Here is a 27,685-nt window from a genome sequence, read left to right as displayed (position 1 = left end):
GCCACGCCTGGCTAATTATTGTATTTTTTAGTAGAGATAGGGTTTCACCATCTTGGCCGTGCTGGTCTCCAACTCCTGAGCTCAAGCGATCCGCCCACGCCAGCCTCCTGAAGTGCTGGGATTACAAGCATGAGTCACTATGCCTGGCCCCGTATGTCACTTTTGATCTTCTGTTAGGTCAGCTATACAATTTATGTTATAATATGAATATTATTGGGTATTTCTACTTTTAAAATTATATTATTCATGGTATTCAGGGGTCAAAACTTTTTAAGAAAAAAGACATTATGCTTTTTTTTTTTTTGAGACAAAGTCTCGCTCTGCCCAGACTGTAGTGCAGTGGCATAATCTTGGCTCACTGCAACCTCCGCCTCCCAGGTTCAAGTGATTCTCCTGCCTCAGCCTCCGGAGTACAGGCACATGCCACCAAACCTGGCTAATTTTTTCGTATTTTTAATAGAGACGGGGTTTCCCCGTGTTAGCCAGGATGGTCTCGATCTCCTGACCTTGTGATCCGCCCACCTCGGCCTCTCAAAGTGCTGGGATTACAGGCATGAGCCACTGCGCCCAGCCGACATCATGCCTTTATAGTATAGTTTTTCTACATTGATTGAATTTATCATTATTTTCAACTCCACGTCTATTGCAAATAACCTTTTCTTCCGTCTAGGTTGTAAAGAGAGAGATCTTTGGGAATGTCCATCCAATAAACAATGTTTGAAGCACACAGTCATCTGCGATGGGTTCCCAGACTGCCCTGATTACATGGATGAAAAAAACTGCTGTAAGTGCTTATGCGAATTTGTCAACACAGCATTTTTATTTTAAACACCAGTTAAGTCTCATTTTGAATACAAGCCAAAAATGTGTAAGTATCCATACAAATCTTTTAGTATTTTCACATCTTTTGATCAAACTCCACTTGTAAATACATATTCTAAGAAGCCAACTAAATATGTGTAAAATATATACACTGTAATATTCTTCTGGCATTATTTATAGTATGGGAAAATTAAAATACCTCCAAATATCCAAAAATAGGGAACATAAACTACAACCGTACAAGAAAATAATATGCAAATATTAAAATTAGATTAGAGAAGAAAAATTTCTCTTGGATTCATTTTATATCATTTGTTGAATAAAACAAAATATTCAGTATTATGTGCATTATTGTCCTGAGTTTCGAAAGTACATATATCCACACACAGAAAAAGATCAGAAAGTCATAATTAAAAGTTTACAGTTATAGTCTTTGGGTGGTGTAATTATTAAATTTTTGTGCTTTTCTCTCTTTTCTACATTTTCTAAATGAATGACCGTTGCTTTTAGAACCGGAAAATAATTATGTCTCTTAAGATGTTTTACCTACAGATAGATAAATGAAACAGAAACAAACAGAAAAGCCCAAATTGAAATGACAAACAATGAAGACATTTATCTTTTATTATCTCATATATATATATATATATCTCACATGTTTTATATTATCATATAAAGAGTCAAGTGTAGGATGGACTCTTGAGGCTGTATGTGGCAGTTTAGTACCTTGTCTGTGATTTCAGTTCAGTTTCAACTCAGGCTGGCTCCCACAATGGTGAAAAGATGACATTACCATGGGCGCCTGGGGCACCATGCTTCCTTGATCATGTCCACCTGGAAGGAGGAAGGACCGTGTTCATATCTCCAAGATGTCATTAAGGGATTCGCTCAGGTCAACTTTGGGCAGAGTGACAGCTAGCCGTCAGGAGCCTCTGTGTAGTTAGAAAAGACACTTGCTACAAACAGCTGAACTGCAAAAAGAAGCACCATTCAGGGAGAACCAATAAAAAAAAAAAGATGCTGTTTTCTCCAGGTTGTTCCTGTCCCCAACTAGGGCACGTGGCACAGCAGCAGAGTTTGGGAAGGAGCTGTCCTGTGAAGCACAGTCACACAACCACAGGCCAAGGCCTATGATATCAGAGCATATGTTTACTCCTGGACTACTAATTGTATTCAGAAAACAAACAAACAAACAAACTGTAGACAGAAAAATGCCATGCCCAGCTTAAATTAATCAGGATCTTCCTTTGGAACTGGGGATGGCGGGTGTGGGGGTCTGAACGAAATTGGGCTCCCTTAAAAAAAGGAGGAAGAAAGGAAATGGTTGTTAAGTAGGCAATCAAGGAGATTTACTATAATTTTTAAAACTCAAAAGAGAACTGTGTATGATTCACAGCGTCATTTAATAGTAGAGATGTAAAAAAAAAAAAACCCATTATGCATCTCTGTGGACAGAGATTGTTTTCTTTCTAAGGTGGCTTCAGTCTGTTCATCCCTCATGCTCTGCTCATGCAGATTTTAACCCCGTTCTCTGATCTTGGGTATTTCTGCTGCTGTGAGTACCGTTTATTCAGTCTGATTGTTAGAATCAGAACACTGAGTCACTTGAACGTAGTAATTCTGTTTAAATGCTCTTTGTGTGTATTGATGTCTATTAAATAATATTTTACAAATTCTGTTTATACTGTTTTCATGTCCGTTTGGAAGTCTCAGCGATCGCGATCACATACTTTCTTCTTTCCATGCTTCTACTGGCACATGAAGATGTGCATGTTAGTGATAATCACATTTATTTCTAAAATGCTTTCCTTCTCACTTTTTGTTCCCCATGCCAGCATTTTGCCAAGATGATGAGCTGGAATGTGCAAACCATGCATGTGTGTCACGTAACCTGTGGTGTGACGGTGAAGCCGACTGCTCAGACAGTTCAGATGAATGGGACTGTGGTGAGCTACTTGTTTCTGCCATCTGTTGTACTCTCTCAGGCCTGTCAGCCACTGAAGCTAAATGAATCCTAAATTACATCCTGGATTTTACTGGCCAAGTTCATCTATTTTGTTTTACTGTTATAAAAGCTGATAGTGGTGATCTATGTGTGTTATTTCCAACTCACAGAAAATTTCCCCACCAAGCTACTTCACTATTTGAAATATTTATATTATAGGGAAAAGCATTTTCTGTTCAAAATGTTGTAATCATATAATTTCTGGAATAGGATTTAAAAATTATTCATTAAAACCCAACTTCAATAAATTTAATGACAGTCTGCCAATCTTTTGTCATCTATACCTACTAGAATAGAATAGTCAAGTGGCCCCTCTGCCTTCCCTACACTCTCTAAGTCCAAGACTTCTAACTATCTAGCTCCTTACACAGACAGGAATTAAAGACATCTCCTACCAGCACCTCCAGTGTTGCAGTTTGTGATCTTGAGTTTGATTAATTTCCTCATCCCGCACTCATCACTCCTTCCATTCGTTCAGCTCTTTCTCAGTCCTTTGCATCAACCAGCCAAATCACGATTCTCATGTGTGTTGTCATCAATTGTGCAGCGTTTCATAAGTGCTCTGAGGCTGGTTAAGTACAGAGGATGCTCCTTTATATAATAGGAATTAACACATATACTACATTAATCCTAAATTTGCATCCCTCTCACGCACTTGCATTCTCATATGCTTTCTTGAAGGAAATGATAGAAATGGATTTACAACTCACTTCTTGTAATTATGCAAATCCTGGTTAACTCATGGGATGAGGCCTGGCTCTGGCTGTCTTCTGACTCATCAAGAAAAGTTAAGAACTGCCTGTCTCTTTCATTAGAGTCTATGGTTCTTTGAGGGTAGAGAACATTTCTAATTCATTTTTTTTTAGCCCTCTAGCACACTGAAGGCAGTGATTTGCACAGGGTAGGTACACATCAAATGGTTAATGACAAAAAATAAAAATGAATGTATGCCAATGAAGCAGAGGCATGTAAAGTTATGTGCTTCCATGGGAAGAAATGTTTTTAATTAGGGTTTCCCCTGTCTTTTCTTTCCCTAGTGACCCTCTCTATAAATGTGAACTCCTCTTCCTTTCTGATGGTTCACAGAGCTGCCACAGAACACCATGTGTGTGCAGATGGCTGGCAGGAGATGTTCAGTCAGTTGGCCTGCAAGCAGATGGGTTTAGGGTAAGGTCAGTAGTTTGTAGCACTGATGAATTTCTCAGAAAACTTCATGGAACTTGGCAGTAATATCTTCCTTATGGATGCATAGAGAGTTAGTGCTCTCGAACAAAGAGTACTTCAAAAACCCAGGAAATGAATCAGGTGAGAGGACCACATTTAATTACAAGCACCTGCCCTGAGGAGTGTGTGCTGGAAACGTACTTTGATGGAGTCTCTAAAAGTAAATGAAGTAATTGTATTTTAAGTACTTCTGAAACGAAATGCTTTCATTATTTATAAAAGCACTTTCATTATTTATAAAATCATTTCATTTGAGAAATCTGGATGAAAAAATCTTGTAATTTTCCCCCAAGAGGTTATTGAAAATTTCTTCTTAAGCAACACATTTTTAAAGAAGTTGAAGTTGCTGGCATTTCTGTTTACTCTAAGTAAGGCAGTAAATGTAAATCAAGAAATAGTTCAGTATATTCGCTTCTCAGTAGAATGAAAAGATTCACTCTGGCTTTGATACAGATGTACTGAAATGGATCCTTTGAAAGTTAGATACTTGCTATTTTGTGAGGTTTTTCTTTTTCAGTTCCATTGGGGATGGAAAGCAATAATTTTTGGGGTCTTAGAATACGTAAGTATTTCTTTTACCATCGATATATTTGAGATTTGGGGGAAATGTAGAAATTAGAGAAATTGAAGACAAAGGAGTTCTAAAATTCTAGACTAAATAAAAAATTGAGTAAATGCCATTTCCTGAGATCCACTGAACAAAATTGAAACAGTTTTACAATAATGAGTCATTCAGTTATGGGATAGCAACTAGCAGCACATTTTTGTTATCCTAGTTCAAAGAATTACTAATATGTAGCTCCCAACATCTTGAGTCCACTTCTCCCCTGAAAAGACCCACATCTTTAGGAATTGAATAACCAATGCTCATTTATAATAAAGGAACCTTAAACTTTACGAGAGTGGAAAATTGTATTTGCCAAGATCTATTAAATTAGACTTCATTTTTACAACTTCATTATTGTGTCTAAATGAAATAGGATATGATTGTGTTCAGAGATAAATGAAAAATCTTTTGCATATGGTTATGAAGCATCTTTCTTCTCAATAAAACGTTATATATACGAGGTTTTATTTGCAAAGTATAAGGTTGGAACTGCAAAGATTTTACAACCAGAAAGTTCTTTTGACAAGCCACCCTGAACATAGTTGTTCTATTGTAAATAGATAGGTTTCTGTTTTTAAATATGCTTCTTTATGTTTCTTCTAAATATTTGCATATTAGAGTTTTTATTGTGTTAAAATGCACATACATAAAATTCACCATTTAACCACTTTAAAGTGTATAATTCAGTGGCATTTATTTTATTCACAATGTTGTGCAACCATCACCACTATTTGTTTTAGAACACTTTTATTATCCCAAAAGGAAACTATGTACTCACTAGGCAGTTACTTTCCATTTTCTCATACCCACAGGCCCAGGAAACCACTAATCTGCTTTCTGCCTCTATAAATTGGCCTATTCTGGATATTTTAATATAAATGGAAATATACAACATGTAGCCTTTTCATCTGGTTTCTTTCACTTAGCACATTTTCAATCATCTGTCTTGTAGCATGTACCAGTACTTACTTCCTGCTTGTGATTGAATAATATGCCATTAAATGGATATACATTTTGTTTATCCATTCAGACATCTGGATTATTCCCAACTTTGGCTATTGTGTGCACACTGGATTTTAAAAAAATATGTACTCCATTTGCTCCATTTTCTCAACATAGTTGGAAATTGAAACTTCAATATAATATTTTAGATATCTTTAGATATATAAAATGCAAATAGACATACAGATATTTTTTATTTTAGATTATTTTATTTCCCAGAAGGGCTAGGAAAATCTGAGATAGAGGTGTGGTTGGAAAACCATATCCATTATTTGACTGATTTAATGGGAAAAATGGGTAAGTGGTGATAAGTCCCTTAAAGAAATGAGTACTAGTAGTTTTTGAACTTTTTAGTTGCCTTGAAGTTTACTCTTTAGTTGACTTGAGTGGCTCATGAATTGACAGAAATCTGGAGAGCCAGGCTACGCTAGCCATGATGGTAATGGTCAAGATGAGGCTAGCTTCCTGCTGAGGGAACAGGCTCAGGCAGCTGCCATGTGACCACTGTCTCTGGAGACCAGCTGCTGTGCTGCAAATTCACAATTCTGCCACCGATGACTCAAAGAAACTCTAAGTCACCCTGCACCTTTGAGTCATTTCCTCCAGATCACAGTCCTTGCTAGAAGGGTCTGTCTGGCCATGATCGGCCTATGCTGCAAAAGGAGGGAAGTGGGAATGGGTGTTCCTTCTCAGCTTCTGGAGTGGAATTTATGCCAGCCTGCCTTTGTACATTCAGACATATTCTGCATCAAAAATTTGAAGTTTAAAAAGCAACTCCCAACTAATTCCATTCAGTATTTCCCTTCCCTTTTTGTTTTTGAGTATCTGCTTATGGGCCTTGTACTGGACTAGGCATTGGGTCGAGGATGCAAAGTGAATAACATCGTCAGAGTTTATAATGGAGCAGGGAAGACATGTAGGTGAACAGCCAATAACACAAAGTTAGAAAAAAGTCCAGATATTTTGCCATCTGAGAATGGTGTAGACTTATTGCATAGAACATGGCATTTCTATTAAAATTATACAAGAAAAACATAAAACTTTAATCTTACCTTGATAGTATAAATTTGTTATATCACTCATTCATTCATCAGTTCATTCAGTAAACATTTATAGAGAATGGCATTGTAGTGTATGTAGGGTCCGAACCAGCATAACCTAATTCCAAGTGGATCACTCATCTACTTCAGGGGGTATATTTTGGAGGGAATTTATCAAGAATGCAGGTCTACCAAATTTCATGTGTTGCAGGGATTCTACTGAAATGCTTTCTTGATAGAGGCAGTTGATTTAAAACACTTGCACTTAGGATTTTTTTAGACCCAAATTATACCTTCCATGTCTTACTCTCAAATGCTAGGCTCTCAACTCAGTGCTTGTCTGGATGAGAAGATTTAGAGTTCTTTGTTGAATTTGAAAAACTTTTTGCTTTCATCTGTTGATATCTCAGGAGTTCAGCCCAGATTGGAAGTAAGATGGCCATTTGATTAGAAAAATGTATAAATGAAGCCCCTAAATACTTGTGACAGCTGTATTAGTCCACTTTCATGCTGCTAATTAAGATCGTACCAGAGACTGGGAAGAAAAAGAAGTTAAATGGACTTAACAGTTCCACAGAGCTGGGGAGGCCTCATAATCATGGCGGAAGGCAAGGAGAAGCAAGTCACATCTCACGTGTATGGTGGCACACAAAAAAGAGAGAGCTTGTGTGGGGAAACTACCATTTTTAAAACCATCAGATCTTATGAAACTTATTCCCTATCATGAGGACAGCACAGGAAAGACCTGCCCCCATGAGTTACAATTCGAGATGAGATTTGGGTGGAGACAAAGCCAAACCATATCATTCTGCCCCTGGCCCCTCCCAAATCTCATGTCCTCACAATTCAAAACCAATCATGCCTTCCCAATAGTCCCCCAAAGTCTTAACGCATTTCAGCATTAACTCAAGAGTCCATAGTCTGATGTCTCATCTAAGATAAGGCAAGTCTCTCCCATCTATGAGCCTGTAAAATCAAAAGCAAGTTAGTTTCCTAGACACAGTGGGGGTACAGGCATTGTGTAAATATAGTCATTCCAAGTGGGAGAAATTGGCCAAAACAAGGGGACTACAGGCCCTATGCAAGTCTGAAATCCAGCAGGGCAGTCAAATCTTAAAACTCCAAAATGATCTCTTTTGACTCCATGTCTTGCATCTGGATCACGCTGATGCAAAAGGTGGGTTCCCATGGTCTTGGGCAGCTCTGCCCCTGTGGCTTTGCAGGATACAGCCTCCCTCCTGGCTGCTTTCATGGGCTGGTATGGAGTGTCTGAGGCTTTTCCAGGCACATGGTATAAGCTGTCAGTGGATCTACCATGCTGGGGTCTTGAGGATGGTGGCCCTCTTCTCACAGCTCCACTAGGCTGTGCCCCAGTAGGAATTCTTTGTGGGGACTCTGACCCCACATTTGCCTTCCACACTGCCTAGCAGAGGTTCTCCATGAGGGCCCCACCCCTGCAGCAAACTTATCTCTGGGCATCCATGCATTTCCATACATCCTCTGAAATCTAGGCAGAGGCTCCCAAATCCTGATTCTTGACTTCTGTGCACTTGCAGGCTCAACTTGCACCCTGTGGAAGTTGCCAATGCTTGGGGCTTCCACCCTCTGAAGCAACAGCCTGAGTTGTACCTTGGCCCCTTTTAGTCATATCTGGCACAGCTGGGACACAGCACCAAGTCCCTAGGCTGCACGCAGCACAGGGACCCTGGTCCCAGTCCATGAAACCACTTTTTTCTCCTAGGCGTCTGGACCTGTAATGGGAGGGGCTGCCATGAAGACCTCTGACATGTCCTGGAGACATTTCCCCATTGTCTTGGGGATTAACATTCTGCTCCTCATTACTTTTGCAAATTCTGCAGCAAGCTTGAATTTCTCCTCAGAAAATGGTATTTTCTTTTCTATTGCATTGTCAGGCTGCAAATTTTCCTAACTTTTATGCTCTACTTCCCTTATAACACTGAATGCCTTTAACAGCACCCAAGTCACCTCTTGAATGCTTTGCTGTTTAGAAATGTCTTCTAAAAAAAAAAAAAAAAATAGAAATGTCTTCTACCAGATACCCTAAATCATCTGTCAAGTTCAAAGTTCCACAGATCTCTAGGGCAGGGCAAAATACCACCACTCTCTTTAGTAAAATATAACAAGAATCACCTTTGCTCTGGTTCCCAACAAGTTCCTCATTTCCTTCTGAGACCACCTCAGCATGGACTTTATTGTCCATATTGCTATCAGCATTTTGATCAAAGTCATTCAACTCATTTCTAGGGAGTTCCAAACTTTCCTACATTTTCCTGTCTTCTTCTCAGCCCTCCAAACTTTTCCAACCTCTGCCTGTTACCCAGTTCCAAAGTTGCTTCCATATTTTTGTGTATCTATAGCAGCACCCCACTCTACTGGTACCAATTTACTGTATTAGTCCATTTTCACACTACTGATAAAGACATTCCTGAGACTGGGAAGAAAAAAAAGAGGTTTAATGGACTTACAGTTCCACATGGCTGTGGAGGCCTCACAATCATGGCAGAAGGTAAGAAGGAGCAAGTCACATCTCATGTTGATGGCAGCACACAAAAAAGAGAGAGCATGTGCAGGGAAACTCCCATTTTTAAAACTGTCAGATCTCCTGAAACTCATTCACTATCATGAGAACAGCACAGGAAGACCTGCCCCCATAATTCAATCACCTCCTACCAGGTTCCTCCCATGACATGTGGGAATTGTAGGAGTTACAATTCAAGATGAGATTTGGGTGGGGACACAGCCAAACCACATTAACAGCATATTGACTTTGGTACCTGCATGTTCAGTATCAAAAAACTTATGGGCATTTAATTAATTGATGATACAAATCAGAGTTTAGACTGCCTTCTGATATTTGCCGAATGCTCAGTTGTAACATCTGGTATTTGAGTGAGTTAGTCTAAAGGAAATGTGACTCTTTATATATCTGGGCTCCACAAGCTGTATCTAAAGTTAGATGATTGGGAAACAGTGTGTCTGGGCCCTATGATTTTGGCAAAAATGCTTTTATGGAGTTAGTTGCAATTTAATTTTATGCCCTGATCTTTTAGTGTTGGTCAATAGAAGTTGGTCAAACATTCTTTTCAAAGCATGTTTCTGTATCTGGGCAAAACCACAAAGACAGCTTCTATTATATGACCTACTAGTCCCTAATAATCCCTGGTACAAGGGTTTACACTTTAACTTCCTCCAAAAATTTATTCCCACTCATCACCATGGTTGCAGCATTGTCTTGGACATGATATGAATGGATCCTGGGTAAATAAGAACGTGATTTATAACTTGAATAATCCGTCAGGAGTTGACCAAAGAGGGCTTCTATTATTATTATTATTATTATTTATTATTATTATTATTATTATACTTTAAGTTCTAGGGTACATGTGCATAACGTGCAGGTTTGTTACATATGTATACTTGTGCCATGTTGGTGTGCTGCACCCATCAACTCGTCAGCACCCATCAACTAGTCATTTAAATCAGGTACAACTCCCAATGCAATCCCTCCCCCCTTCCCGCTTCCCATGATAGGCCCTGGTGTGTGATGTTCCCCTTCCCGAGTCCAAGTGATCTCATTGTTCAGTTCCCACCTACGAGTGACAACATGCGGTGTTTGGTTTTCTGTTCTTGTGATAGTTTGCTGAGAATGATGGTTTCCAGCTGCATCCATGTCCCTACAAAGGACACAAACTCATCGTTTTTTTATGGCTGCATAGTATTCCATGGTATATATGCGCCACATTTTCTTAATCCAGTCTGTCACTGATGGACATTTGGGTTGATTCCAAGTCTTTGCTATTGTGAATAGTGCAGCAATAAACATACGTGTGCATGTGTCTTTATAGCAGCATGATTTATAATCCTTTGGGTATATACCCAGTAATGGGATGGCTGGGACATATGGTACTTCTAGCTCTAGATCCTTGAGGAATCGCCATACTGTTTTCCATATTGTTTGAACTAGTTGACAATCCCACCAACAGTGTAAAAGTGTTCCTATTTCTCCACATCCTCTCCAGCAGCTGTTGTTTCCTGACTTTTTAATGATCGCCATTCTAACTGGTGTGAGATGGTATCTCATTGTGGTTTTGATTTGCATTTCTCTGATGGCCAGTGATGATGAGCATTTTTTCATGTGTCTGTTGGCTGTATGAATGTCTTCTTTTGAGAAATGTCTGTTCATATCCTTTGCCCACTTTTTGATGGGGTTGTTTGTTTTTTTCTTGTAAATTTGTTTGAGTTCTTTGTAGGTTCTGGATATTAGCCCTTTGTCAGATGAGTAGATTGCAAAAATTTTCTCCCATTCTGTAGGTTGCCTGTTCACTCTGATGGTAGTTTCTTTTGCTGTGCAGAAGCTCTTTAGTTTAATGAGATCCCATTTGTCAATTTTGGCTTTTGTTGCCGTTGCTTTTGGTGTTTTAGACATGAAGTCCTTGCCCATGCCTATGTCCTGAATGGTATTACCTAGGTTTTCTTCTAGGGTTTTTATGGTATTAGGTCTAACATTTAAGTCTCTAATCCATCTTGAATTAATTCTTGTATAAGGAGTAAGAAAAGGATCCAGTTTCAGCTTTCTACTTATGGCTAGCCAATTTTCCCAGCACCATTTATTAAATAGGGAATCCTTTCCCCATTTCTTGTTTTTGTCAGGTTTGTCAAAGATCAGATGGCTGTAGATGTGTACATCTGTTCTGTTCTATTGGTCTATATCTCTGTTTTGGTACCAGTACCATGCTGTTCTGGTTACTGTAGCCTTGTAGTATAGTTTGAAGTCAGGTAGCATGATGCCTCCAGCTTTGTTCTTTTGACTTAGGATTGTCTTGGCAATGTGGGCTCTTCTTTGGTTCCATATGAACTTTAAAGCAGTGTTTTCCAATTCTGTGAAGAAACTCATTGGTAGCTTGATGGGGATGGCATTGAATCTATAAATTACCTTGGGCGGTATGGCCATTTTCACGATATTAATTCTTCCTATCCATGAGCATGGTATGTTCTTCCATTTGTTTGTGTCCTCTTTTATTTCACTGAGCAGTGGTTTGTAGTTCTCCTTGAAGAGGTCCTTTACATCCCTTGTCAGTTGGATTCCTAGGTATTTTATTCTCTTTGAAGCAATTGTGAATGGAAGTTCATTCATGATTTGGCTCTCTGTTTGTCTGTTACTGGTGTATAAGAATGCTTGTGATTTTTGCACATTAATTTTGTATCCTGAGACTTTGCTGAAGTTGCTTATCAGCTTAAGGAGATTTTGGGCTGAGACAATGGGGTTTTCTAAATATACAATCATGTCATCTGCAAACAGGGACAATTTGACTTCCTCTTTTCCTAACTGAATACCCTTGATTTCTTTCTCTTGCCTGATTGCCCTAGCCAGAACTTCCAACACTATGTTGAATAGGAGTGGTGAGAGAGGGCATCCCTGTCTTGTGCCAGTTTTCAAAGGGAATTTTTCCAGTTTTTGCCCATTCAGTATGATATTGGCTGTGGGTTTGTCATAAATAGCTCTTATTATTTTGAGGTACGTTCCATCAATACCAAATTTATTGAGCGTTTTTAGCATGAAGGGCTGTTGAATTTTGTCAAAGGCCTTTTCTGCATCTATTGAGATAATCATATGGTTTTTGTCTTTGGTTGTGTTTATATGCTGGATTACATTTATTGATTTGCATATGTTGAACCAGCCTTGCATCCCAGGGATGAAGCCCACTTGATCATGGTGGATAAGCTTTTGGATGTGCTGCTGGATGCGGCTTGCCAGTATTTTGTTGAGGATTTTTGCATCGATGTTCATCAGGGATATTGGTCTAAAATTCTCTTTTCTTGTTGTGTCTCTGCCAGGCTTTGGTATCCAGATGATGTTGGCCTCATAAAATGAGTTAGGGAGGATTCCCTCTTTTTCTATTGATTGATTTCAGAAGGAATGGTACCAGCTCCTCCTTGTACCTCTGGTAGAATTCAGCTGTGAATCCATGTGGTCCTGGACTTTTTTTGGTAGGCTATTAATTATTGCCTCAATTTCAGAGCCTGCTATTGGTCTATTCAGGGACTCAGCTTCTTCCTGGTTTAGTCTTGGGAGGGTGTAAGTGTCCAGGAAATTATCCATTTCTTCTAGATTTTCTAGTTTATTTGCATAGAGGTGTTTACAGTATTCTCTTATGGTAGTTTGTATTTCTGTGGAGTCGGAGGTGATATCCCCTTTATCATTTTTTATTGCGTCTATTTGATTCTTCTCTCTTTTCTTCTTTATTAGTCTTGCTAGCGGTCTATCAATTTTCTTGATCTTTTCAAAAAACCAACTCCTGATTCATTGATTTTTTGGAGGGTTTTTTGTGTCTCTATCTCCTTCAGTTCTGCTCTGATCTTAGTTATTTCTTGCCTTCTGCTAGCTTTTGAATGTGTTTGCTCTTGCTTCTCTAGTTCTTTTAATTGTGATGTTAGAGTGTCAGTTTTAGATCTTTCCAGCTTTCTCTTGTGGGGATTTAGTGCTATAAATTTCCCTCTACACACTGCTTTAAATGTGTCCCAGAGATTCTGGTATGTTGTATCTTTGTTCTCATTGATTTCAAAGAACATCTTTATTTCTGCCTTCATTTCGTTATGTACCCAGTAGTCATTCAGGAGCAGGTTGTTCAGCTTACATGTAGTTGAGCGGTTTTGATTGAGTTTCTTAGTCCTGAGTTCTAATTTGATTGCACTATGGTCTGAGAGACAGTTTGTTATAATTTCTGTTCTTGTACATTTGCTGAGGAGTGCTTTACTTCCAATTATGTGGTCAATTTTGGAATAAGTGAGATGTGGTGCTGAGAAGAATATATATTCTGTTGATTTGGGGTGGAGAGTTCTGTAGATTTCTATTACATCTGCTTGCTGCAGAGATGAGTTCAATTCCTGGATATCCTTGTTAACTTTCTGTCTCATTGATCTGTCTAATGTTGACAGTGGGGTGTTCAAGTCTCCCATTATTATTGAATGGGAGTCTAAGTCTCTTTGTAAGTCTCTAAGGACTTGCTTTATGAATCTGGGTGCAGATTCATTGACTCTTTATCCAGTTTGCCAGTCTGTGTCTTTTAATTGGAGCATTTAGTCCATTTACATTTAAGGTTAATATTGTTATGTGTGAACCTGATCCTGCCATTATGATATTAACTGGTTATTTTGCTCGTTAGTTGATGCAGTTTCTTCCTAGCCTCGATGGTCTTTACATTTTGGCATGTTTTTGCAATGGCTGGTACCTGTTGTTCCTTTCCATGTTCAGTGCTTCCTTCAGGGTCTCTTGTAAGGCAGACCTGGTGGTGACAAAATCTCTAAGCATTTGCTTATCTGTAAAGGATTTTATTTCTCCTTCACTTATGAAACTTAGTTTGGCTGGATATGAAATTCTGGGTTGAAAATTCTTTTCTTTAAGAATGTTGAATATTGGCCCCCACTCTCTTCTGGCTTGGATAGTTTCTGCCGAGAGATCTGCTGTTAGTCTGATGGGCTTCCCTTTGTGGGTAACCCGACCTTTCTCTCTGGCTGCCCTTAAGATTTTTTCCTTCATTTCAACTTTGGTGAATCTGGCAATTATGTGTCTTGGAGTTGCTCTTCTCGAGGAGTATCTTTGTGGCATTCTCTGTATTTCCTGAATTGGAATGTTGGCCTGCCCTACTAGGTTGGGGAAGTTCTCCTGGATGATATCCTGCAGAGTGTTTTCCAACTTGGTTCCATTTTCCCCCTCACTTTCAGGCACCCCAATCAGACGTAGATTTGGTCTTTTTACATAATCCCATACTTCTTGCAGGCTTTGTTCATTTCTTTTTGTTCTTTTTTCTTTAGATTTCTCTTCTCGCTTCATTTCATTCATTTGATCCTCAATTGCTGATACTCTTTCTTCCAGTTGATCGAGTTGGTTACTGAAGCTTGTGCATTTGTCACGTATTTCTCAGGTCATGGTTTTCATCTCTGTCACTTCATTTATGGCCTTCTCTGCATTAATTATTCTAGTAATCAATTCTTCCACTCTTTTTTCAAGATTTTTAGTTTCTTTGCACTGGGTACGTAATTCGTCCTTTAGCTCTGAGAAGTTTGATGGACTGAAGCCTTCTTCTCTCATCTCGTCAAAGTCATTCTCCATCCAGCTTTGATCCGTTGCTGGCGATGAGCTGTGTTCCTTTGCAGGGGGAGATGCACTCTTATTTTTTGAATTTCCAGCTTTTCTGCCCTGCTTTTCCCCCATCTTTGTGGTTTTATCTGCCTCTGGTCTTTGATGATGGTGATGTACTGATGGGGTTTTGGTGTGGGTGTCCTTCCTGTTTGTTAGTTTTCCTTCTAACAGTCAGGACCCTCAGCTGTAGGTCTGTTGGAGATTGTTTGAGGTCCACTCTAGACGCTGTTTGCCTGGGTATCAGCAGCAGAGGCTGCAGAAGATAGAATATTGCTGAACAGCAAGTGTACCTGTCTGATTCTTGCTTTGGAAGCTTCCTCTCAGGGGTGTTGTCCACCCTGTGAGGTGTGGGGTGTCGGTCTGCCCCTAGTGGGGGATGTCTCCCAGTTAGGCTACTCAGGGGTCAGGGTCCCACTTGAGCAGGCAGTCTGTCCATTCTCAGATCTCAACCTCTGTGTTGGGAGATCCACTGCTCTCTTCAAAGCTGTCAGACAGAGTTGTTTGCGTCTGCAGAGGTTTCTGCTGCTTTTTTTTTTGTTTTTGTTGTTGTTTAGCTGTGCCCTGTCCCCAGAGGTGGAGTCTACAGAGACAGGTAGGCCTCCTTGAGCTGCTGTGAGCTCCACCCAGTTCAAGCTTCCCAGCGGCTTTGTTTCCTACTTAAGCCTCAGCAATGGCGGGTGCCCCTCCCCCTGCCCCGCTGCTGTCTTGTCGTTAGATCACAGACTGCTGTGCTAGCAATGAAGGATGCTCCATGGGCGTGCGACCCTCCCAGCCAGGTGTGGGATATAATCTCCTGGTGTGCCAGTTTGCTAAGACCCTTGGTAAAGCACAGTATTGGGGTGGGAGTTACCCGATTTTCCAGGTGCTGTGTGTCTGAGTTCCCCTGGCTAGGGAAAGGGATTCTCTTCCCTCTTGGGCTTCCCAGGTGAGGCGATGCCTCGCCCTGCTTCAGCTCTCGCTGGTCGGGCTGCAGCATCTGACCAGCACCAATTGTCCGGCACTCCCTAGTGAGATGAACCCAGTACCTCAGTTGAAAATGCAGAAATCACTTGTCTTCTGTGTTGCTCGCGCTGGGAGCTGGAGACTGGAGCTGTTCCTATTCGGCCATCTTGCTCCGCCCTGAGGGCTTCTATTATTTCTGTTAGAAGCCCTTGTAAGGAATCAGTCTCCTTTTGAAGCTAGATACACCAGGAGACCCTTAATGATGACTCAACTTCTGATAAGGTATCTTTTTCATGTTGTCTTAAAAACCTACTGCAATCTGGCTTTTACCTGAAAGACAGGACTGACAGCAACAATATTACCTACATGCAAAAGATTTTGGTCTTCTTATCTTATTATTTTACAGTTTGGGCTGAAAATCTGCTTTCTTACTCTGACCTACCAGACACTGCATAATTTGGTCCCTGCCTTCCTCTCTGACCCAGTAAATATCCTAGTATTCTCCACTTGCCCACTAAACTTTAGACACATTGACCTTATTATTGATGTTAAAACATTTCAAGCTCATACACATCTTGGGGGGTTTGCCTTCACTGTTATTTTTACTTGGAATGCAGAACTCTAATACTTCATTATTCATGTCTCAGCTCATACATCTGTGACTTAGAGAAACTTTCTTTGACAATCCTACTTGAGGCAGCTTTCAGTCTCAGCATGTAACTCTATCACATTTGGTTATTTTGTCTTATTCAGAGAACTTATCAGTATCCAAAATAGTTTTTTATATGTTTGTAATTTGTTCCTCTAACTAAAATAATAGCTCCTTAGAGAGGGACTCCATCTGATACCACACCAATCTATTATCTCCATTTCTATCCCACCTCATTAACCTGTAAGCATCAGTTTTAACCCTTATCTATCTGGCTATGTCACTTGTTTAAACCGTCACTATAATGTTTCTTCTGAGCTCCAACTCACTTTATATCAGCTTGAACACTCACTCACTAACCCACTGTAACATTAATAAACATGTCAAGCCTAATTTCAACCTAATCTTTTACCTTTCCTATGTCTTCCCAAAACTAACATACAAAGTGAAGAACATGTAGAATCTTGATTCTGAAGAACAATAATCTTTTGAACTAACTCATTTCAATTAAGGTCACAGGCAGCAGGCACATATTGTGTTGCTTCTCTACATTCCTCCCTTCCTTTGGGGCCTACATCCCTTCCTTCTGGATATTTGCTTCACTTCCCATTTTATCCTTGGGCTCCAAATGGGAGCGACCTTCTTTGTACATGACTCTCTTTTTGGTCTGTGATTGGTTGAGGGGTAGGTACCTACCCCAAGATGGACCAATCAAAGTGTCTTACTGCCAGGCCACAGTGATTGGTTTTGGGATTCTTGGTTCTTCAACAAGATTTTTATTTATTTAAGACAGAGTTCTGCTCTTGTCACACAGGCTGGAGTGCAATAGTGTGATCTTGGCTCACTGCAACCTCTGCCTCCCAGGTTCAAATGATTCTCCTTCCTCAGACTCCTGAGTAGCTGGGATTGCAGATGCCCACCACCATGCCCGGCTAATTTTTGTATTTTTAGTAGAGACGGGGTTTTGCCACGTGGACCAGGCTGGTCTTGAACTCCTGACCTCACATGATCCACCTGCCTTGGCCTCCCAAAGTGCTGGGATTACAGGCGTGAGCCATGCCCGGCCCAATATTTATTTTAATTGGAACTGGGAAAGATGACTTCTTTCTTTTTTGGTCATAAAGATGAATGCCTGTGAGTTTAGAACTGTAGGCAGCTAGTCCTCTGGCTTATAGAAAACTTACTTTAAGACAATGAAGCTGCCATCCCCTTTGCCCTCCTCCCCACAACACAGAAGGAAGTGGAGACGACAGTTGAAGAGCCCTGAGGGTACTGGTTCCCTGGTATTGATCATCTTGAAGACCGTCCACATCTCTTTAGTAATTGATTACATTTCCACTTTTTGATATTCACATATTCCAGTACTATTTTAGGCACTTTTAAAATGCCAATTTTTTTGTTAATTCAATATTTGTTTATTTTTTTTTTGAATTTTGAATTATTTATCTTGTAATGGACCCATAGAGCTATATATTGACTTAAAACTTTGAAGTGAATAGAGATGCACATATTTTTAGAAAGCATTTTTATATTCCTGTTATACTCAAGAAGAAAATAGCAGCCAACAAAGCAAGACTTGTGTTAGAAAAATACATTCTACTCTGGTTCAGAGTCTTTCTGAAGAACTGGAATTTAAAAAGTATGTTGAAATTGAAACTGATAATCTCTAGCTTTACATGATGAAGCAAAAGATGTGAAGATAAGCAAGAAATATTTTCTTTGAAACTAAAATTAAATTGTCAATAAAATGTCACATTTCTATCTCTTAAAAAAAAGTGTTGTCCCAAAAGGTCAAGTTCTCAAAAAAAGCAGATGGGATTTTTGAAAATAAAATAGCCAGAAGGAAATAGCTGAACTGGCATAGATTCTAAAAGAGGTAGACACTTCTGCTCAAAAATATTCTTACAACATGTTTGTTTTATAAGACTGAATTTTATATATGTTCAAATGATATTTTAATTCAAAATGTTTATGATTGATTATTTTTACACTTATAAGATGTTTATTTTAAATGGTGCTTTATTTTTAGTTTTGTTTTCTAATTTATATTAGAATGATAGTGTATATTTAATAGTCATATTTTATAAATTTAAATTTTAGTTCACATTGCAATTTTGTAATTTTTATATTGCAAATGGATTAAATATTTAGTTTTGTTGATTCTTTTATTTTATGAAATATGAATACTCTGCAAGTTAATTTTATGATCCATTAACCTTCCCCCTCTTTGCTTTGAGATAGTTTTGTCATTTGTACCTATAGATCCTTGCCTAATACAGTTACTACGCTCCATCTCTGAGATAGACAAACAAATAGTAAGAGAATACAATTATAGGATGGGCGCAGTGGCTCACACTTGTAATCCCAGCACCCTGGGAGGCCAAGGCATGCAGATCACTTGAGGTCAGGAGTTCGAGACCAGTCTGGGCAACATAATGAAACCCTACCTCCACCAAAAAGTACAAAAATTAGCCGGGTGTGGTGGCATGAGCCTGTAGTCCCCAGCTACCCGGGAGGCTGAGGCAGGAGAATTGCTTGAACCTGGAAGGTGGAGGTTGCAGTAAGCTGAGATCAAGCCGCTCCACTCCAGCCTGGGTGACAGAGTGAGACTCCATCTCAAAAAAAAAAAAAAAAAAAAAAAAAGAAAAAAGAAAAATCTATCTGTCTATCTATCTATCTATCTATCGATCGATCGATCGTTCTATCTATCATCAGTTAGGATTGCAATAAAAAGTGTTTTTAAAATATTGAGTTAACTAGAAAAATAAGCTCAGAATTTGTGCTCTGCTTTAAGCATTTCTACTGATGGGAGTTTTGCTGTATAAACTCCCATTGAACTGAGCTATCCAGCCTGAGAAATGTTTCTGTAGCAGAGTTCATTCAGGTTTCGTTTGAAACCTATTAGTGCCTGCCTGTCAAAATTTCTACTTGACGCAATAACTAACTTTCAGTATTAATATGTCAAATCTATGGGACCCAAACAGGGAGAATATGACAAGATTCAAGAAGAGATTTTTGAAATCAGATACAAAATGTTTAGTGTAAATGTTTCAAGTTTGCAACAGGATATTTAGAATTGCGAATAATTTATCTTATCCACTGTGAAAGGCATTTATATGTCAAGATGAACTGTCAAGGACTCAGGTTGGATGCTTAGATTATTTTCCCCCGTCAATAGATGCAAGAGACAAACCTTATCCTTCAAGTGAAATGTGTTACATGTGTAGGTAATTCCTGCACGTCTGTCTTGTTAGAGGTAAGAGAAAAGCCCTGGTTTTGGAGGAATTTGTGATGACCTTCGTTTTTTAAGTAAGCAGCCCCAACGTAATCATAATTCGAACATGGGATATTTATTACAAAAACAAAGTGACTTGAGGATGGGAGAGTTGGCCAAATTGTCTAGGGATCTGGCTGTTCTCCTAAGCCTTGAAATATTTAATCCCTTTCGTAATGTCAGGATGTTCCAGAACTCTTAATGAGCTCTGTTCTCTCATTTCAGCGTCAGAAAAATGATATATTTGTATGTGTGTCTTATGACTACACAATTCCTCAAGAAGTAAATATAAGGCAAATCCTTCTGCTTCTCAGTATAGCACTGCTTTCAGGCCCCATTATTTAGAGCAGTGGTTCTCAACCAGGGGTGACTTTGCCCCTAGGGCAGCAGTCCCCAACCTTTTTGGCACCAGGGACTGGTTTTGTGGAAGACAGTTTTTCCACGGACTGGGGTGCGATGGGGGGAACGGTTTTGGCATGATTCAAGCACATTACATTTATTGTGTACTTTATTTCTATTATTATTACATTATAATGAAATCATTATATAATGAAATCAGTATACTACTCACCATAATGTTGAATCAGTGGGAGCCCTGAGCTTGTTTTCCTACAACTAGATGGTCCCATCTGAGGGTGATGAGAGGCAATGATAGTAGATCATCAGGGATTTGATTCCCGTAAGAACCACGCAACCTAGGTCCCACGCATGCGCAGTTCACAATAGGAGTCACACTTCTGTGAGACTCTAAGGCCGCTAATGGGACAGGAGGCGGAGCTCAGGCAGTAATGCCCGTGATTGTGAGCAGCTGTAAACACAGATTAAGCTTTGCTGGCTTGCCCCACACTCACCTCCTGCTGTGTGGCCTGGTCCCCAGGGGCCCTGGGGCTGGCGACCCCTGTCCTAGGGGACATTTGGAATGTCTATAGACATTATTTTTTAAATTGTAAATCCAGAGTTGATGGGATCTTACTAGCAACTAGTGGGTAGAAGCTAGGGATGTTACAAAACATCCCGCAGTGCACATGAATCGCCCCACATAGCAGATAATTAGCTGGTATAACTTGTCAACAGCACCTAGGGTGAGAAACCCTGATTTAGAGGGACCCTCCGGCCCTCCTCCTCTAGCTCATCCCATGGGTTAAGGACTCTGTTAGCCAAGGAGTTATGCTCACATGGAGCCTCATCCCTTTTCTAGAATGATGTTTTCAAAGTGTGGTCTCAGACCAGCATCATTATCATCACCTGTGATCTTGGTAGAGCGAGAGATTTTTGGGTCCCAGCTGAGACTTAACTGAATCAGAAAATCTGGGGATGAGGCCAAAAATCTGTGTTGTAACAGGTCCTCCAGGTGATTCTGATGAATGCTAATGTTTGAAACCCACCGTTCTCAGGAGTCCAAGAGATCTGTATTTGAACCTAACAGATATGTTTGTCAAGAGAGGAGGAGAGAAATTTTCTTTGACAGCTTGATAACTTGATTTATAACATCTAAATATGTAGACAAATGGCATTTGGGCCTCCATTTATACTCTTGCTCTAGGTGCTGGATTAGATCATTGCTAAAATTTCCTTCTCCATGTATGAATCAATAGGTGCACACCACATTTTCTTTACACAATAGAACAGTATTCAGTATTCTTAAAAAAGAAGGAAATTCTGCCATTTGAGACAATATGGATAAACCTGGAGGACATGTTAAGTGAAATACACCAAGCATAGAAAGACAAATAAGGCATGATCTCATTTATATGTGGAATCTAAAAAAGTCAACTCGTAAATGCAGAGAGTAGAATGTGAGTTGCCAAAAACTAGGGGATGGGGAAAATGGGGAGATGGTCAAAGGGTACAAAGATGCAGTAATGTGGAATGAATAAGTTCTGGAGATCTAACGTACAACATGGTGACTATACTTAACAATACTAAATTGTATACTTGAAATTTGCTAAGATTCTTGGCCTTAGTGTTCTTACCACACACACACACACACACACACACACACACATAACTAGGTGGTGATAGATATGCTACTTAGCTTGATTATGGTAACCATTTCACAAGGTATACATATATCAAACATTACATTACACCCCTTAAATGTGTACAATTTTTATTTGTCAAGTATGCCTCAATAAAGCTGGGTGAAAAAGAAAGGAAAATTGAAGTTATGCAGATGCTCAGATTCTGTACGATGGCAGAAATACAACCAAGCAAATTCACTGACTTTTTAAAATGGGTATAGGATGACCCACTGACTTTCTAGTGCTGAAAGTTTATGTTCGTGCATGAGAAACATGCCAGTGTTCAAGAATTTCATGAAAACCTAATTTTCATAATGACATTCTCCTATCCTTGATGATTAATTTCTTAAATTTTCTACTTGTAACTGAGAAATTCCAGCTTAATTGCCTTTCTTCTTGGAAGCTAATGAATGAAATGCAAAAACATCCTGTGGATGTCTGTGGAGCCCTTCCTCAGGGGAGCTAGGGGGCCTTTGAGTTCTTTGCAATGATTTTCCCATCCAGCATCAGTGCACGCTGTCTCCCAATTGCACACCCCATGCAAGTATCTTGTTGCCCTCTGAATACCTGATTTAAGAATGACCTGATTAAGTAACAAAATCTAAAGTTTATCTTCCTTTGGCTTTACCTGGATTTGGGAGGTCCATAGGTAGTTCTATTGCAGAAGGGAATTCTCAGGATGCAGGTTATCAGGATGCCGGTTACCACAAACACAGTATATGTGGCCTCTGACTTTTATACTTTCCTTCTCACTTTGCCTCTACATTCAGAACTTCTGGAACTGACGGAAAGCCAGATTCATTTTGGCCAAGAAAAATAAAAATTCTTATTTTTGTAAGATGTTTTTTAATATCTTCAATAATCTAACAGTCAATTGAAGTTTCTAAATAAATTTATATCTTATGCCACTCTTCTTCATTGTGGCTAGGAGGTATGACATTTGTTTTAAAAATCAAATGTTTATAATTCATTCATTATGAAATACTGTTGTGTTTTTCATCTTTGGCTCTTATTCTGTCATCAAGTGTTCCCTTTAGAGAGTTCTTCCTTGCCTTTTTAAAAGTATGAGTTTGAGGAAGTTTTTGTTCATTTTCTATTATGTGATTACAATAGTTTAAAAATAATAATCAGGTGAGGCAGGGTGCTGTGGTTCATGCCTGTAATCCTAGCAGTTAGGGATGCTGAGGGGTGCAGACCACTTGAGGTCAGGAGTTTAAGACCACCCTGGACAACATGGTGAAATCCTATCTCTACTAAAGATATAAAAATTAGCTGGGTGTGATTGCATGTGCCTGTGGTCCCAGCTACTTGGGAGGCTGAGGCAGGAGAATCACTTGAACCCTGAGGCAGAGGTTGCAATGAGCCGAGATCACACCACTGTACTCCAGCCTGGGCAACAGAGCAAGACTCCGTCTCAAAAAAACAAAACAAAACAAAACAAAACACCAAAAAACCTAGAAATATAGAAATATTACATTTCTTACAACTTTTATACTGCCTAAACAGATGCTAAATGGCCACTGATTCTCTTTATGTGTTGTTATTTTATTTTATGATATTGCTATGTTGCAGAATTACAATGGACAAGGAAAGAGGAGGAAAAAAACCCCAGCTACATAAATTTTATTTTACCTTTGATCCCTGCCTAAAGTTGTTCTTATGTTTTACCTGTTGGAACTTTTATATCATACACATTGTAATCCTAACATCTCATGAAGTTCAAACACAGGTCAGCAGGGAGAATAACTAAAACAACTCTAACAATTTGTAACAGTCGAAATTCTCCTCTTGAAATGTTGACATAATTTAATGCTTCTTTTTGAAAGAGAATGAGTGCTAAATAATGATAATGCCTGTTCAAAGATCATTGTACTTTGAATACTTATCCAGTATTTGCCTTGTATCAGAGAACCATCTGTGACCGAATTGATACAGGAACAGGAGAAAGAGCTGCAGTGGCTGACATTACACTCCAACTGGGAGAGCCTCAATGGGACCACTTTACATGAACTTCTTGTAAATGGGTAAGAACGCATTCATAAGAACTGTGTAGAGTCAGATTACAGAACAAGAATTTTCATCAGGCCTTTCTTCCATTTTTTAACTTAAGATAATCCTAATTTGTCTTTTCAGTAAAGAGTTTCCATAGATTTGCTATTGCCTTTACATTTCGACATTGGTTGCTTGTATTTCTTCTTTCCAGACATAGATTTTTTTTCTCTTTTATTCATCATTACAGAAATTATCATGGTGAGAAGAGAGGAACTTGGGTTCTAATCTTGGATTTCTTCTAATATCTTATTCAAAATAAAACCTCATGTCTGCATTTCCTACAGATGCTACATAGAACTAGATAACAAAGGGAATTGAAGCAATGATAACTAAGAAAACATGGAATGTCTAAGAGAGGAATAGACACAAAATAAAATTATAATCAAGTTGCCTTGAAAGTGCACATAAGTTTCCCCTAAAAAATCATTGCATCTTAAACAGGGCTACTTCACTTGTCTATGGGTGGGGTGTAGGAGGAAGACAAATTGAGGAAATTTACACTTACTAAGTTCTTATTGCATTATAGGCACACAGCTAGGTAGTCTTATATACACTGACTCATTTAAACCTCAAATAGATTTGTGAACCATGGATGATTATCCAATATTTTACAGCTTTAATATTTTATTTAGTTTAGAATATTTAAATAACTTGCTCAAATCTCACAGCCCACAGATGCTAAGTGATAGTGTCTGAACTCTAAATAAGTTTATCTGACTCCGAAGCTCATAAATGTTACTACCTCTTAAGAATTTTAAAGAGGAAAACTAAAAATGGACCATTTCCTCTTAAAATGTCTTGACATTTTCCTCACAGATCAAACTGCAGCCAGATTTCTGCATATTTGTCAACTGAAATACTTCCTCTGAAACAATGACCTAAACCTTTTAACAAAGTGATTTGTTTCCCCAAACTTGGAATTCCAGAAAAAACCTTTCAGGTCAGGTAAATGAATAAATAAATAACTCATTCTAGATTGGGAGTTAGTAAACTTGGTTCTAGTCCTGGTTTACTAACTAGAAGTGTTATCTTATATAACTGCAATTTCCAGTAAGAAGTTGGATGAATAGTCTTTGATGACTTTCCTATTCCTAAGAGCTATGTGTTTTCAATCTAACAAATAACAACTAATTATTAAGTATCTCTTTAATAGCAAATTCAGCATTAGGATTTGAGCAGATGTAGAAGTGAATGAGGGTAAACAAAGGCCCTTATCTCAGGGAATGTACACTGTATGGAGTGAAGACAAAGATTATAAATTAGTAAAAATAATTTTGGACTTTGGTAAGTGCTGCAAATAAATTTAGGATAATGCAATAGAGAGTAAGGAAGAGAGGATTTTAGACTGTGGGAGGGTAGAAAGCAAATGAGCTTTTCTTGTATTACATATTGTATGCAAATAATTACACGTACCCCTACGTAAATTTAGCAAGAAATGAAAATACAGTAAATCTTCAGAAAGGAATGTGGAAATTATATATTTAGGGTTGGGTTTTGTTTTAAATCTGAGATATCTAGGATTCTAAGTACATCATAGTATTTTTGAAAGTCTCAATATGGGTTTTTATGGTCCTTTTTCATTTACATTGAGGTTGTAATGTAAATGTTTCATGGTTGGAAGACAACTTAGTGATTAAAATTTCTACCCCAAGCTGAATTATCTTGTGCCATCACATTGAAAGATCCTTTAACAGGGACTATGTTCTTGCATTCAAAGTTGAACTTAGATTTTAGAAAATTCTTTCCCTGAACCCACAATTCTTGTAAATTGCACCTACTAGTTTTGATCATGTCATCTAAAGTTATATGAAATAAATTTAAGCTACTTTTCCTCTTGTCAACTTCTCATACAGAGGAAATTTAACCTTGAAAATCTTCGTAAGACTCTTTTCCAGTCTAAACATTCCATTCCTTTATCTGTTCTTTAATTTCTGAAGTCATATTTTACTCATCTTGGACTATTTCTCAACTGGTTTTGAGCACACACCACTTTGTATAAGCATAAAAAGCTGACATGCTGCCTCCTCACCATTGATTCTAAAAAGTACCCCCATCTCCCCTTGAGAATTGTAGTTTGAATTGACATTGTGGTGGTACCACCAGCCAAAATGATGTGGGAAATTTTGTTAAAATAATTTCTTTTCCCACAAATGTGAAATTACATTATGATATTAAATAAACTAAAAAAATGAGGTATATATATATTCCATATACTCCCGCCCACAACATGATTAATATCTGACCACACTCCTGCCTTGAGAATTCCTGCACCAGGGGGAATTGTTGCTCAGAGAATGTGATCTCCGATGGTAACAGTTGGAACTGTCTTGTTTTTCACTGGTAAAGTGTTTGAATTGAACAGTAAATACGTAACTTAATGTTATACTGTTTTATGTTTCCAAATCCAGGCAGTCTTGTCAGAGCAGAAGTAAAATTTCTCTTCTATGTACTAAACAAGGTGAGAGAATTAGAGATGTGGCAATGGGATATGAACTTAACTGGATTGGCTCAGGGGAAGAGTGATCCCTTGTAAGTGACAGCAAAGAGCTAAGCATTTAGCAAGGTTTGGCATCAACTCACAAACTGTGTCTTCTGCTCCTTGGTAGACTGTGGGCGCCGCCCTGCTGCCCGAATGAACAAAAGGATCCTTGGGGGGCGGACAAGTCGCCCTGGAAGGTGGCCATGGCAGTGTTCTCTGCAGAGTGAACCCAGTGGACATATCTGTGGCTGTGTCCTCATTGCGAAGAAGTGGGTTCTGACAGTTGCTCACTGCTTTGAGGGGTAAGCTGCACCTTTCCTTTTTTCCTTTGCCTGGATTTGATCACTTTGTCACTCAGGAATTCTCAGTGGCGTATGTAACTCCATGAAGCCACATCGAGGAGAAAGCCACAGCTAATCTACTTTCCAGGTCTTTATCTTCCTAAAGTTTTCTATCCTTGGTGTTGCAATCTAATATACTGGCTGCTCATTTGTTGGAAATGGCTGCATATTGCTTCCAATTTTTGTCCTAAGGAGGGAGAGAGAGAAAGAAGTTTAGAAGATTGACTCCATGCTACTCTTAGTCTCTTTTCTAGACCTCTTAAATATATCACATATATTATAACTTAAACAGAAGTGATTTATTTGGATACTACAATGAGGCTTGGATGCAGAGAAACTGTTGAGTGGTTTGGGAAGCAGACTTAAAGGTATGATGTGTGTAATATGTGTGCTATTCAGAGAGTGTGTGTATTTTCGTGTGTATGTAAAGAGAGAGGTTATGTTATGGTCCATTTTATGGTTCCAAATCTAGGCAGCCTTGTCGTAGCAGAAGTGAGATTTCTCTTCTGTGTGCTGAATGAGGTGAGACAATTAGAGGGGTAGCAATGGGATATGAACTTAATTGAACTGGATTGGCTCAGGGGAAGAGTGATCACTTTTTTGGTTTGGAGCCCATCCAAACCAAACCAAAACACGAAACAAAGCAATGACAACAAACAAAGGTTTATTTTGACATAATTGGCTCATGTGAATCTGGAGGCTTGGTGAGTCCAAAACCTGATGGGGTAGGTGGCAGGCAGGAAGATTAGGCAAGAGTTGCAGTTCAATTTGCTGGCAGTATTCCTTCTTGCTGGAGAGGTCAGTCTTTGTTCTATTAAGATTTTCATCTGAATGGGTAAGATTCATCTACATCATGGAGTGTCATCTGCTTTACTCAAAGTCCGCTGATTTAAATATTAATCTCATCCCCCCCCCCCCAAAGAAAAAAACACCTTCACAGAAACATATAGAATAATAGTTGGCTAAATATTTGGGCACTGTGGCCCAGCCAGACTGATACATAAAATTAACCACCACAATATGCCTAAAGAGAGCAAAATAATAAAACTAAGGGAAAACCTACCCC

General features: G+C 39.0%; 1 protein-coding gene across 19 annotated transcripts in view; it reads left to right on the top strand.

Moving 5' to 3' along the window:
• CORIN (corin, serine peptidase) overlaps window positions 1-27,685 on the top strand; it is a 264,257-nt gene that overhangs the window by 210,787 nt on the left and 25,785 nt on the right. For 16 of the 19 annotated variants that reach the window (XM_045392336.3, XM_005554831.5, XM_074039726.1 and 13 more), the window contains 6 exons: window positions 671-784; window positions 2,658-2,768; window positions 3,865-3,994; window positions 23,655-23,771; window positions 26,208-26,257; window positions 26,406-26,580. In XM_045392336.3, the coding sequence (XP_045248271.2) occupies window positions 671-784; window positions 2,658-2,768; window positions 3,865-3,994; window positions 23,655-23,771; window positions 26,208-26,257; window positions 26,406-26,580 (697 nt within the window). Of the gene's footprint in view, window positions 1-670; window positions 785-2,657; window positions 2,769-3,864; window positions 4,000-23,654; window positions 23,772-26,207; window positions 26,258-26,405; window positions 26,581-27,685 lie in introns of all 19 variants that reach the window. The other 3 variants (XR_012434810.1, XR_012434809.1, XR_012434811.1) reach the window with 2 other exon arrangements.

The sequence above is a fragment of the Macaca fascicularis genome, chromosome 5 (assembly GCF_037993035.2).
Source record: "Macaca fascicularis isolate 582-1 chromosome 5, T2T-MFA8v1.1".
Lineage (NCBI taxonomy): Eukaryota > Metazoa > Chordata > Mammalia > Primates > Cercopithecidae > Macaca > Macaca fascicularis.
The sequence above is the reverse complement of the archived record's forward strand: the minus strand, read 5'-3'. Positions and strand labels throughout refer to the sequence as shown.